This window comes from Myotis myotis, unplaced genomic scaffold, assembly GCF_014108235.1.
Source record: "Myotis myotis isolate mMyoMyo1 unplaced genomic scaffold, mMyoMyo1.p scaffold_m19_p_7, whole genome shotgun sequence".
NCBI lineage: Eukaryota > Metazoa > Chordata > Mammalia > Chiroptera > Vespertilionidae > Myotis > Myotis myotis.
This window is the reverse complement of record NW_023416379.1, coordinates 9,931,746-9,944,112: the sequence shown is the minus strand read 5'-3', so window position 1 is coordinate 9,944,112 and position 12,367 is coordinate 9,931,746. Positions and strand designations below refer to the sequence as shown.

General features: G+C 58.5%; 1 protein-coding gene across 1 annotated transcript; it reads right to left on the bottom strand.

Moving 5' to 3' along the window:
- Positions 1–1,268: 1,268 nt before the first annotated feature.
- On the bottom strand, positions 1,269–6,211 carry LOC118660308 (UL16-binding protein 1-like). The gene is made up of 5 exons (XM_036317541.1): positions 6,052–6,211; positions 3,789–4,037; positions 3,291–3,566; positions 2,462–2,597; positions 1,269–1,760 (listed from the first exon to the last, which is right to left on the bottom strand). The coding sequence occupies exons 1-4, from the start codon at positions 6,125–6,127 to the stop codon at positions 2,479–2,481; spliced, it is 720 nt and encodes a 239-aa protein (XP_036173434.1). The 5' UTR covers positions 6,128–6,211; the 3' UTR covers positions 1,269–1,760; positions 2,462–2,478.
- Between the last annotated feature and the right edge of the window lie 6,156 nt (positions 6,212–12,367).

Genomic DNA, 12,367 nt, shown 5'->3' with positions numbered 1-12,367 from the left:
CTCCACCCAGGGAGGGTCCTGTAGTAGAAGCTGGGCCAGGAGGACAAGACTGAATTTGCTGCCCACAGTCCGCGCCTTCGCGACCTGGAGCCACATCCATAGATTCCAAGGGGGGAATGAATCCCTGAGTGTCTTCCCTGCCCCTGGTCCTCCGGGCTGACTCTCCCCCAGGCGGGCACCTGCTCCTTGGGGGAAGTGCCCCAGCATTTCAATCCCTTCTCCTCGGGACCCTCAACCCCCTTCCTCCACCCCATTCTCCTGACCACTTACCGCTTTCCGTCTCCTTTCCCAACTTCATGATCATTCTTCTTTTCTTAAAAGACTCAAGATTTTTGGTTTGAGAGCACTTCCTTTTTAATGAAACAGGTAGAAGACATTCTTTATTTGTCTTCATCAACATGTGTTTCTACTGGTTTCTACCCCAGTGGAGCCCAAGGCTTTTGTTGACTAAAGTACTTCCTCTTTGGAATACTGCCTCAGGATTTTTATTTCCAAGCTTGTTGTGCAGGCAAGTGTTGAAAGGCCTACAGTGCCACCTGGAGGCCTCTGGGCACTTAAGGCTTCCAGTTCTGCAAATGGTGGTTTTAGAGTGTTTGGGGTTTTCACTCTCACACTGGTCTCATTCATCCAACCATTCACACAGCACCAACCAGCACTTAAGTAGCATGGGGGCCCTCTGGGGAGAATCACCCTAAACCAGAGTAAAACCCTCAGCCAGAGCCACTGGACGCTCTCCCCCCTCCCTTCCACACTCTCTAAAAATCAATAGAAAAAAATCCTCTGGTGAGGAATAACGGAAAAGAAGGAGGAGGAGGGGTGGGGGAAGAGAAGAAAGAAGGAAGAAGTGAGGAGTAGGAGGAGGGAACGAAGAATGAACTCTTACCTCTTAAGACAGCATGAATGAAACTGGAGAGCATTATCCTAAGTAAAATGAACCAGTCAGAGGAAGACAAGTACCATATATTTTCACTTCTATGTGGAATCTGATGAACAAAATAGAGTAACAGACAGACTCATGGATACAGAGGACAGACTGACAGCTGTCAGAGGGGATGTGTTGGGGTGCAGGGTGAAAAAGAAGGGATTAAGCAAAAAAAAAGAAAAACCAAACAAAAATCTCATAGACAGAAAAAACACCTTGTTATTCTCAGGGTTTGAGATCTTGCTGTTGGTATTTGTCATGTTTGGCTCAGATAAACTAAAAAATTCTATAAAAAAGAATAATACAAAACAACAAAGGAATTCATTTTTTTAGAATATAAGCATGTTTATTTAATATTGTACTGTTATAAGCTACTAATGGAAACAATTGTCAATATAATTTTTTCTTTAAAAATACATAATTACTTTTGTGGACAGAAAGAAATTGTGAGGTTTGGCACTTTTTGGTAATATCATTTGCATAAAAAGTCACGATGCAGAGATGTAATTGATCTTCCAGAAAAAGATGGAAAGTGTTCTCTTTGTGGAGATTTCTTATTGAAGCCATTAATGTTTAAATGTAGGAATTATATCTCTTAGCACCACAGAAAGTAACATGATATGTTTAAAAAGCCCTGAGGAGAATAATCAGCAAATGCAAAAACAGACATGAGATGCTGCCTCTACTGTCTCATCCTGATCTGACCCTGGTCTCTGGACAGAGGTTTGAACTCCTCAGGTTCTAACAACGAGCAGCAGGTCATCCAGAGGTAGCCAAGCAAAGGCAGAGTCGCTGAGATGGTCTACACCACCAGGGTCTTCATGGTCGCATCAGCATCCTGCAGGAAAAGGTGAGTGTTGGTCCCAGTGGCTGAGGAAATCCTGGGTTAGTTCTCCTGTGGCTCCAGCACCCCAGTGACTCCCCATCTCCAGCCCTGAACCACTAGAGTCACATCTTTCCCTGAAGCTGCCTCCCCTGCTTTGGGACCAGCAGCCTGTACCAAGCTCTGCCCACCCTTTGCACATCACAGAGTCACCCCACCCCTGCCAAAGACGTTCTGAGCTCAGGACTAAAGTAATGGCTCAATTGCTCCCTTCACTCAGGTCTGATTCTCTGGGCATGGGAGGGTCTAAAGGACCTGGTGGGAGCTCTGATGGACAGGAAGGCCCATCCTGACACCTGACAGCCTGGGGAGGGTTGCAGACAATCATTCTTCTTTTCCCTTCTCTCCCAGCCTCTTACCTAGCAGCACCTGGAACTCTCAGTATGAAGGTCCCAGCCCTGCCCTATTCATAGGGGTTCCTCAGTGGCTGAGGATCTGAAACGTGGAGAGGCTGGCTGTCAGGTGAGTACACCAGGGCTCAGCCAGGAATTCCAGGCCTCCTTCTAGCCTTAAGGTTTGCCTCCTTAAGTAGTCCTTTCTGTTTGCCTCCCCCACCCCCCAACTGGCCGTTCACTGCCACTTTTTGTGAACGTCAGCCTTTTGAATTGGGTCTACATGGCCTTCCAACATTTTCCACATAATTAAGCCCTCGATACCTGTTACTGTAAAGGCCTCAGCCTAAGATGCCAAGTATGATTGGGCAGATGAAGATCACAGGGTAGATCCACCAGGCGATGGGCGTGTTGGTTGTGGCCTTGGATGGGACTGTGGCTGTGGCAGTGGTGGATGCAGCTGCAATGGAACACAAGAGTGACATCTGTGCAGCACCCAATTTGAAGGAGATGCCTCCTCAGCCCCTGCAGCACCAGGTAATCCTATGATGCAGACAGTGTCTACCCTCTACGTGTGGCAGCTACGGTGACAGGACCTGGGCTTGGAGCAAAGAGAGGAGATGGGCCCTGGCTACTTGGGGCTCACACAGCTAATGGGGAAGCAAGGGTTACAATAATTACTCCTGCTGGGACAGAAGAGGAGGTGCACATGAGGAAGGTGGTAGAGAATCCTCCCAGGAGCTGCTCTGAGGTGGTGTGTTAAAGGATTTCCAGATTAGGCCAGGTGAGTTGAAGAGAGAAGTGAAGGTGAGAAGGGGCAACAGGACAAGACAAAGGTCTGAAAACAGAATGCCCACAGGTTTGCAGTCAGCAAGAAATCCATGGTGAGTGGTCCAAGGTTATGTTCAGGCAGAGACGTGAGGAAGAGAGAAACCAAAGGAAGAGACATGAAGAAGAGAGAAACCAAACAGGGATTGCAGAGCACATTTAAGGTCTTTTTCCTCCAGAAAACTCCAGTGTGGTAGGTAGGTCACTTTTTCAAACCACACACAATACACACACACACACACACACACACACACACACACACACACACACACAGTGTGAATGTCATTTCAAGGGACCTCCAACTTCATTCCCTCTGCAGAATTACCTTTTGTACTCAGAATTTCATCCTGGGAAGACAAAACGTCTTTAAGCCACTTCATACAGTCTCCAACTGAGGTCCTATCAAGTAGTTCAGTCCTATGTGTGTCACGCATCAATGTTTTATTTAACAGTCTGCCTTCATCATTTAGCTCTGCCCTGTTTCCATTCTTTGAGTCAAAGCGGAGAGATATCTTTCCATCCAATCCAAACTCCCAGGATGCTCCGTTGCGTCCACTGGATTCCTGCTCACACATCATGCTGCCCTGCAGGGAGAGAGGACCTGTCCCACCACCATGGGAAAGAGGTCAGCCTTGGGTCTTGACAGAGCCTTTGTGGCCACCTGGTGTCCAGCCCACTGCTCCCTCTTATCTCCTGGTCCTGCTCTGTCCTCTGTGGCTCCTGAGTCTCTTGGGTGGGACCAACTTCCAATATTCACATAAACACAATTGATCCCTAACCCTACCACCCTGTTCCACCTCTACCCTGGGTTTTGTAAACTTACCGCTGGGTGCAGTCATCTCTGCTTTCATGTCAAGCAGGGTCTTCTTGAGCTCGTCTGCCACATCTTGCAGAGTTTCTCTCTGCTGATTCCAGGCCTGTGTGGCATTCATCTCCAGAACACTGAAGGGTTTGACCTCCTGGCTACCACAGGTATAATGAAGAAATATTTTTCCATTGACCTGGCCTTGAATTTCACACCATGGTTGCCCATTAGGAGTGACTGTGAATTTATAGCCCAGTGATTTAGCACCTGTGAGGAGAAAATGCAGGGGAAGGTTGTAGTTGGAATAAAAGTAACCCTAGGTGCCCCTCCCCCATTCTTGACAGGAAGTGAATCCCCCTGATGGCTGGGCAGCCCTTGTCCTGTTCAGGTCCATATGTCAGGGGCTCGGGCTTCCACTTTCTTTATTTTTCCAGAAAAGGATATATTTTTCTTCAAGTAACTGCAAGTAGGAAGCCAGAGGGAGGGGCCCAGGCTGGGACAAATCATGGCTACCTCCTCCCCAGCTGAACAGGGGGAGAAGGTGGCCCTACACTCTCTGCTGTCAACACAGGCCCCCTGCTCACTCTGCTGCAGCATCCTAGGGCAGAGCCCCACCTTCCCTGGGCTGGGGCAGTGGGTTCCCAGCCTTCTTTGCCCCTGGCCCCTCCCTAAGACCATCTTGGAGGGGAGTGTGGGCAGCACAGGAGGCAGTGAGGATGAACATTGGGTGCTGGCAGCAGCAGCAATGACAGATGCCTAAGAATGGAACATGGAACAAAAACAACACAACTGTCCAGAGGGAGTTTGTGAACAGAGGAAAGATGGAACCAGAACCTTGGGGGTGGGTAGGAGCTGGGGTGGGAGTGGGCAAGGCTGGCTCCTTGTTAGTGCCCCATGTGAGGGGAGGACACTGGAGGCAGATGGGGTCAGGGGCTCACACCCCTCCCGCCTTCCCTCCTGGGCCCCAGGGGGGCGCTGTTCAACCCAGTGCAGGGCTAGGACCTCATGGAAGAAGGAGAGGGTGTGAGCTGCCCCTGGTGAGACACAGGTTGGTTGGGGCATCTTGGGGCCAAACAGCCCTATCCATGGCCACAGGTGCTGCTGGAGGACAGCGGAGTGGGCATGTCAGGGTGAGATGGGGCTCAGGCCCCTTTAAGGCCAGGGGAGCCCTCCCAGGCCCCCTCACGGGGAGCCAGAGGTACGAGTGGGGAAGGGACCCCTAAACCAGGAGCCCCGTCAGCTATGCCCCCACCGTCCAGGGCGCCGGGATGGGGATGCGGCGGGCACGGGGTGCGGCTAAGTGGGAGGCCAGCTTTGTCAGGAGGCCGGGCGGGGGGGGGGGGGGGGGTGGAATGCACGTGGGGGTGGCGGGTGCTGGGAGCCGAGCCCAAAGGAAAACTGCTCCCCCTCCACCCGCAGACCCGGCTGCTGTGCGGTGTAGTGAGGCGGTGGAGGCCGCGGAGGCGGGGCAGAGGGAGCGGAGCTGCCCATCCCAGAAGGAGACGCTCCGCGGGCGGAAGCGGGTGGCCGGTCGCCGCTCCTCCTGGGAGGACCCCTGCGAGATGCCCTCCTCCTCCTCCCTCTCCCGTGTCCTGGGTCTGCCCTGGCTTCCTCCCTGGAGTCGTGGTTTCCCGGGTCGGGGCAGCGCCCTGTTCGCTCCCCTGTGGTCCGCCCCGAGGTCTCAGGTGTGGGCGCTTCGCTGGGCTCCTCGGCGGCTGCTTTCCCGGCCGCTTCTCGGCGCCGTCCTCTCCCGCGTGGAGGCCAAGGGCTGGCTGGACGCCAACTCCACTCGCTCATCTTCCTTCTCTGCGGGCAGCGGAGGGGCCAGGGCCGATGGCCTGTGGTCTGAGGTGCGCGCTCCGGGGCTGCCAGGAGCCACCGGGCTGGGGCGCTGGGAGGAAGCCTTCTACGAGCCGCGGCTGCCCGGGCTCGGAGTCACGGTGTGTTTTGCGGACCCTCTGAAGGAGCCTTTAGTGAGGTTGGGGGGGGGGGGGCGTCGCGGCTCGGGGTGGGGAAGGGGCTTCATCAGAAGTCCCCGCAGGCAGCGCCCTCCTCGCCCGCATCCCTCACCCCCGTCCCTGTTCCCTGGGAAGAGGCGGCAGCTAAGCAGACGCCCCGGAGACGGAAAGGCGCCCGCAGTGCTGATAGCCCAGGGTCGGCGGGTCTGCGCCCCTCCCGGCGGCGGGAAGGCTCCGAACCCCACCGTGGGCTCCCGCCCATCACATCCTCAGGTTCCCGTCTGAATGCCGGTCCCTCGCCCCACATTCCATTCCCCACTCACATCCAGGAGCAGCCGGGTCCCAAAGCAGAAGCTCTAAGAGCAAGAAGACGGCGCTGAGCCCCACAGACCGCTCCATCTGCACCCAAAGCCGGAGCGGGCACAGCCGGGACCCGAGGTTAACAGCACGCGCGGTCGCCCCGTGTCCGTGTGGCGCCCGGAGTCCTGCGCCGCCTGTAAAGCGGGCACTTTGTCTCCGCCTCCAGCCCCAGCCGCCGCGGGCCCCGCCCCGGGCTCCGCGGAGGTGCGGGCAGTCCGGTCGCGCGCGCGGGAGGAAGTCCCTCAGGGCCCCGCTTGGGAGGGAGTCTGGTCCCCGCGCGGGAGGGAGTCTGGTCCCCGCGCGGGAGGAAGTCCCTCAGGGCCCCGCTTGGGAGGGAGTCTGGTCCCCGCGCGGGAGGAAGTCACTCAGGGCCCCGCTTGGGAGGGAGTCAGGGCCCCGCGCGGGAGGGAGTCTGGTCCCCGCTTGGGAGGGAGTCTGGTCCCCGCGCGGGAGGGAGTCTGGTCCCCGCTTGGGAGGGAGTCTGGTCCCCGCGTGGGAGGGAGTCTGGTCCCCGCTTGGGAGGGAGTCTGGTCCCCGCGCGGGAGGGAGTCTGGTCCCCGCTTGGGAGGGAGTCTGGGCCCCGCGCGGGAGGAAGTCACTCAGGGCCCCGCTTGGGAGGGAGTCTGGTCCCCGCGCGGGAGGAAGTCACTCAGGGCCCCGCTTGGGAGGGAGTCTGGTCCCCGCGCGGGAGGAAGTCACTCAGGGCCCCGCTTGGGAGGGAGTCTGGTCCCCGCGCGGGAGGAAGTCACTCAGGGCCCCGCTTGGGAGGGAGTCTGGTCCCCGCGCGGGAGGAAGTCACTCAGGGCCCCGCTTGGGAGGGAGTCAGGGCCCCGCGCGGGAGGGAGTCTGGTCCCCGCTTGGGAGGGAGTCTGGTCCCCGCGCGGGAGGGAGTCTGGTCCCCGCTTGGGAGGGAGTCTGGTCCCCGCGCGGGAGGGAGTCTGGTCCCCGCTTGGGAGGGAGTCTGGTCCCCGCTTGGGAGGGAGTCTGGTCCCCGCGCGGGAGGGAGTCAGGGCCCCGCGCGGGAGGGAGTCACGCAGGGTCTGGCCCCGCGTGGGAGGGAGTCTGGGCCCCGCGCGGGAGGGAGTCTGGGCCCCGCGCGGGAGGGAGTCTGGGCCCCGCGCGGGAGGGAGTCTGGTCCCCGCTTGGGAGGGAGTCAGGGCCCCGCGCGGGAGGGAGTCTGGTCCCCGCGCGGGAGGGAGTCTGGTCCCCGCTTGGGAGGGAGTCAGGGCCCCGCGCGGGAGGGAGTCTGGGCCCCGCGCGGGAGGGAGTCAGGACCCCGCTTGGGAGGGAGTCAGGGCCCCCCGCGGGAGGGAGTCAGGGCCCCGCGCGGGAGGGAGTCACTCAGGGCCCCGCTTGGGAGCAAGTCTGGGCCCCGCGCGGGAGGGAGTCTGGTCCCCGCTGGGAGGGAGTCTGGTCCCCGCGCGGGAGGGAGTCTGGTCCCCGCGTGGGAGGGAGTCTGGTCCCCGCGTGGGAGGGAGTCTGGGCCCCGCGCGGGAGGGAGTCTGGTCCCCGGCGCCCGAGCGGGAGGGAGTCTGGTCCCCGAGCGGGAGGGAGTCTGGTCCCCGCGCGGGAGGGAGTCTGGGCCCCGCGCGGGAGGGAGTCTGGGCCCCGCGCGGGAGGGAGTCTGGGCCCCGCGCGGGAGGGAGTCTGGGCCCCGCGCGGGAGGGAGTCTGGGCCCCGCGCGGGAGGGAGTCTGGGCCCCGCGCGGGAGGGAGTCTGGTCCCCGCGCGGGAGGGAGTCTGGGCTCCGCGCGGGAGGGAGTCTGGTCCCTGAGCGGGAGGGAGTCTGGGCCCCGCGCGGGAGGGAGTCACTCAGGGCCCCGCTTGGGAGCAAGTCTGGGCCCCGTGCGGGAGGGAGTCTGGTCCCCGCGCGGGAGGGAGTCTGGTCCCCGCGCGGGAGGGAGTCTGGTCCCCGCTTGGGAGGGAGTCTGGTCCCCGCGCGGGAGGGAGTCAGGGCCCCGCGCGGGAGGGAGTCTGGTCCCCGCTTGGGAGGGAGTCTGGTCCCCGCGCGGGAGGGAGTCAGGGCCCCGCGCGGGAGGGAGTCTGGTCCCCGCTTGGGAGGGAGTCTGGGCCCCGCGCGGGAGGGAGTCTGGGCCCCGAGCGGGAGGGAGTCTGGTCCCCGAGCGGGAGGGAGTCTGGTCCCCGCGCGGGAGGGAGTCTGGGCCCCGCGCGGGAGGGAGTCTGGGCCCCGCGCGGGAGGGAGTCTGGGCCCCGCGCGGGAGGGAGTCTGGGCCCCGCGCGGGAGGGAGTCTGGGCCCCGCGCGGGAGGGAGTCTGGGCCCCGCGCGGGAGGGAGTCTGGTCCCCGCGCGGGAGGGAGTCTGGGCTCCGCGCGGGAGGGAGTCTGGTCCCTGAGCGGGAGGGAGTCTGGGCCCCGCGCGGGAGGGAGTCTGGTCCCCGCGCGGGAGGGAGTCTGGTCCCGAGCGGGAGGGAGTCTGGTCCCTGAGCGGGAGGGAGTCTGGTCCCCGCACGAAAGGGTGTCAGGGCCCCGCGCGGGAGGGAGTCTGGTCCCCGAGCGGGAGGGAGTCTGGTCCCCGCGCGGGAGGGAGTCTGGTCCCTGAGCGGGAGGGAGTCTGGTCCCCGCACGAAAGGGTGTCAGGGCCCCGCGCGGGAGGGAGTCTGGTCCTGAGCGGGAGGGAGTCTGGTCCCCGAGCGGGAGGGAGTCTGGTCCCCGCGCGGGAGGGAGTCTGGTCCCCGCGCGGGAGGGAGTCTGGTCCCCGCACGAAAGGGTGTCAGGGCCCCGCGCGGGATGGAGTCTGGTCCCCGCGCGGGAGGGAGTCTGGTCCCCGCACGAAAGGGTGTCAGGTCCCCGCGCGGGAGGGAGTCAGGGCCCCGCGCGGGAGGGAGTCAGGGCCCCGCGCGGGAGGGAGTCAGGGCCCCGCGCGGGAGGGAGTCAGGGCCCCGCGCGGGAGGGAGTCTGGTCCCCGCACGAAAGGGTGTCAGGTCCCCGCGCGGGAGGGAGTCAGGGCCCCGCGCGGGAGGGAGTCTGGTCCCCGCGCGGGAGGGAGTCTGGTCCCCGCGCGGGAGGGAGTCAGGGCCCCGCGCGGGAGGGAGTCTGGTCCCCGCGCGGGAGGGAGTCAGGGCCCCGCTTGGGAGGGAGTCAGGGCCCCGCGCGGGAGGGAGTCTGGGCCCCGCGCGGGAGGGAGTCTGGTCCCCGCGCGGGAAGGAGTCTGGTCCCCGCGCGGGAGGGAGTCAGGGCCCCGAGCGGGAGGGAGTCTGGGTCCCGGGCGGGAGGGAGTCAGGGCCCCGCGCGGGAGGGAGTCACTCAGGGTTCGCGCGCTGGGCCTCTAGTGTCTCAATAAAAATAGAAAAAGAAAACAAATGCAGGGGAATTGATCCCGACACCAGAAATGTTGCACCAGCCGGACTCGGCTCACACCCATAGCTTCACGGGGTGTCCCTGGTGGCCCTCGTGGGGCAAGGAATCCAGTTACAGCAAGAGGGGAGCACCGCCTACCTGTGGGTCCCAAGTGCTCCGCTGACAGTAAGGCTGGCTTGTCAAGGAGATCCCCAAGCATCGCCTGTCGACAGAGGGCGCCGTTTGTTTACAAACAGATAGCGGAGCACGTGCTGCTGACCAGGCTGACTGAGCGGGTGAACGTTGTTTGCAGACAAATGGCAAGTTCAGGGAAGTTAGAGAAGGCGCAGTATTAACTCATTCGATTTCCTGTTTGGATGAACCATGAGTCACAGGCAGCCGTCATTTCTATTACAGATCTCACAGATGCTTGCCACAAAAATAAAACATCACTTTCACATCCATTAGCTACTCTGTAGTATTTTCTCTTCCCGGCTGCTTCATGTTGTGCTCTCCAGCCAGGACGTGCAGCAGTCACTCGACCGCCCATCACGTGGGAGGGAGGGGAAGGGGGGGGAAGCAGGCCTTCGTTCATTAGCTTTTTTTTTTTTTTTTTTAATTTCAGCTTGAAAACTTCCTTTCAGTAGTTCTTGCAAAGAAAGTCTGGTGATGAACTCCCTCAGCTTTTGTTTCTATGGGAAAGTCTTTATTCGGCTTCACATTGACAGACTGGGTATTCTGGTTGGAAAATAGTTTCTTTCAACACTTTAATAACTCATTTCACGTGTGCTGGCCTTGCGGGTTTCTGCCAGAATACCACTGATAGCCTAGTGCGGCCTGTTTTCAGATGCACACTCTCTGTGTACTGAGCTGCAGAATGTGTGTGTGTGTGTGTGGCATTAGCACTTGTGCTTTTGGGGTGCTCACAGACCTGATAGCAAGATCCTTGGGTGTGGTACTCCCTGCTTGTGGCAAAGTACAGTCACCAGGAGCTACATCCCTTATGTGTCTCTTTCCCAATCTCCACCCCCCCCCCCCCCCCCCGCCTCCCATAGAGGTGCCCTCGCAGAACTCTGGGTGTCACTGGAGAGAAACTGATTTCTCCAGCATCATCCCACACCGCTGAGGCAGCCGGGGTACTCAGTCCCCACTGCCATCCACCTCAGAGGGGTCCCTGCCCCAGAGAGATCAGCAGTGTGCAGTGGGAGGAGGGAAGCTTGGGGAAGGTTTCTCTCACCACTGCTTTGGCTGCGGCTAGAGTCCTACTTTTCTCCTCCAGTGGTGTGCTGGAGTCCCTCCCAGGGAAGGCTGTCCTTCTGCAACTCTCCCCTGCGGGTATCTGCACAGCTCAGCACTCGCCAGGGTGCTTCTTCCACTGCAGAGAGAGGGGCCTCGGCAGTTTCCTCACCCTGAACAGAGTTCTGGTGCCTATTACCAGACTCATAGTTGAGTGAGACCTGTCCTGGGTCCCTCAGCGTATGCTGCTAGATCTCACAGCACCCACAAAGGTACTCCCCCCCCCCCAGATAGTATCTAATTTATTGTTCATTCCTCAGAATATTTTTCCAGAATCCTCTATCTCTATCTCTACCTCTACCTCTCTCTATCTGTAGTCTGGCTCTATATCTCCTATTGCTTCTGGTTCTCAGGAGAACCCTGACTTACACATATTCAGCTGAGTTAATTTCCAGGATGAGATGGCCAGGCAATGGGGCAGGATTTGGCTGGGAATTCACCTTTGCCGTCCTCATGCCAGTGTATCTGCTTCTTGATTGACTCTCAATGCTGCCCACAGTACCTATTACCCTATATTACTCTGCCAAGGAGGATTGAGTAAGTTAGGGAATTACAGGGGTTTGAGGAACTGAAGTGATGGACTTGGTCTTGGATGGAGCTGTGCCTGGGCTGTGATTGGTGGTGCTGAAATGAAAACACAAGAGTGAAAGCCTTTGTCCAGGCACTGAATCTGAGGAGATGCCTCCTCACTTTCTGCTGCACCAGGTCACCCTGAAATACAGATAGTTTCTACCCCTCTACTTTGGGGCATCTGCTGAGACAGGCCTTGGGGTGGAAAGGAGGGTGGGGCTGGAGCCTGTTTTCATGGAGCCTATACAGCTAATGGGGGGAACAAGGGTTCATATAACCAGTCAAGGGCCTGCATTGTGGTTAGTTTGTTATATTCCTGCTCAAGAAGGTCCAATTTTCCAAGTTGGCTCTGAACATGTGTTTGATCATGTTGTCATTCTCTTTCAAGGGAAACCTGTTTCTCTAAGACAGATGTCCTTTCCATTTCTGCATCCTTTATCATATTACACATGCATTCTAATTGCTTTTCTAAAAGATTGCATTTACTTTCTGCAGCTAACAACTGAGATGTCAGTTCTGATTTTCCTTTGATTCCTCATTTTTTGAATTCTCCCTTTCTTGTATCTGTTCATCCGATACTTTTCTATATTCAATTGTTTCTCTAGACAAGGTTTTCACACTTTCTTCTACCTGAATCCTTTCAAATTCTAAGTGTTGAGTCTTTCTTGAAGATTCTTCAGAGCAGAAAATAGGACTTTGCTGTTGCTTACTGGATAGGCAAGTGTAGGCTTATTTGGGGAGCATCGTAGATCACAATTAAGGAAAGGCTTATCTGGTGGATACACACCATATGAAGATGAGGAATGGCAAAGCATACCTCCATTAGACCTTGATGCTTCAGCTAAGATGTTTGAGAACTGAGACCCAGAAGTCGTAGAGACCCATGCCGCCGTCTTCCCGCCTGCCCAGTGGACCACCGCAACCCTGGTCGGGTTCTTGTGCTGTCCTTCCAGATCGGAGAGCCACCCGCTATGGGCAACCCTAAGCCAAGCCCCAGATGGAAGGGGCTCTCTTGCTTGGGGTGGATCAGGAAGCCTCTGCCTGGCAGGAAACCACATATCCCCGGATATGTCCTCTTTGTCCACTAGGCCAGTACTCAGCATCCGTCAGTCTATAAC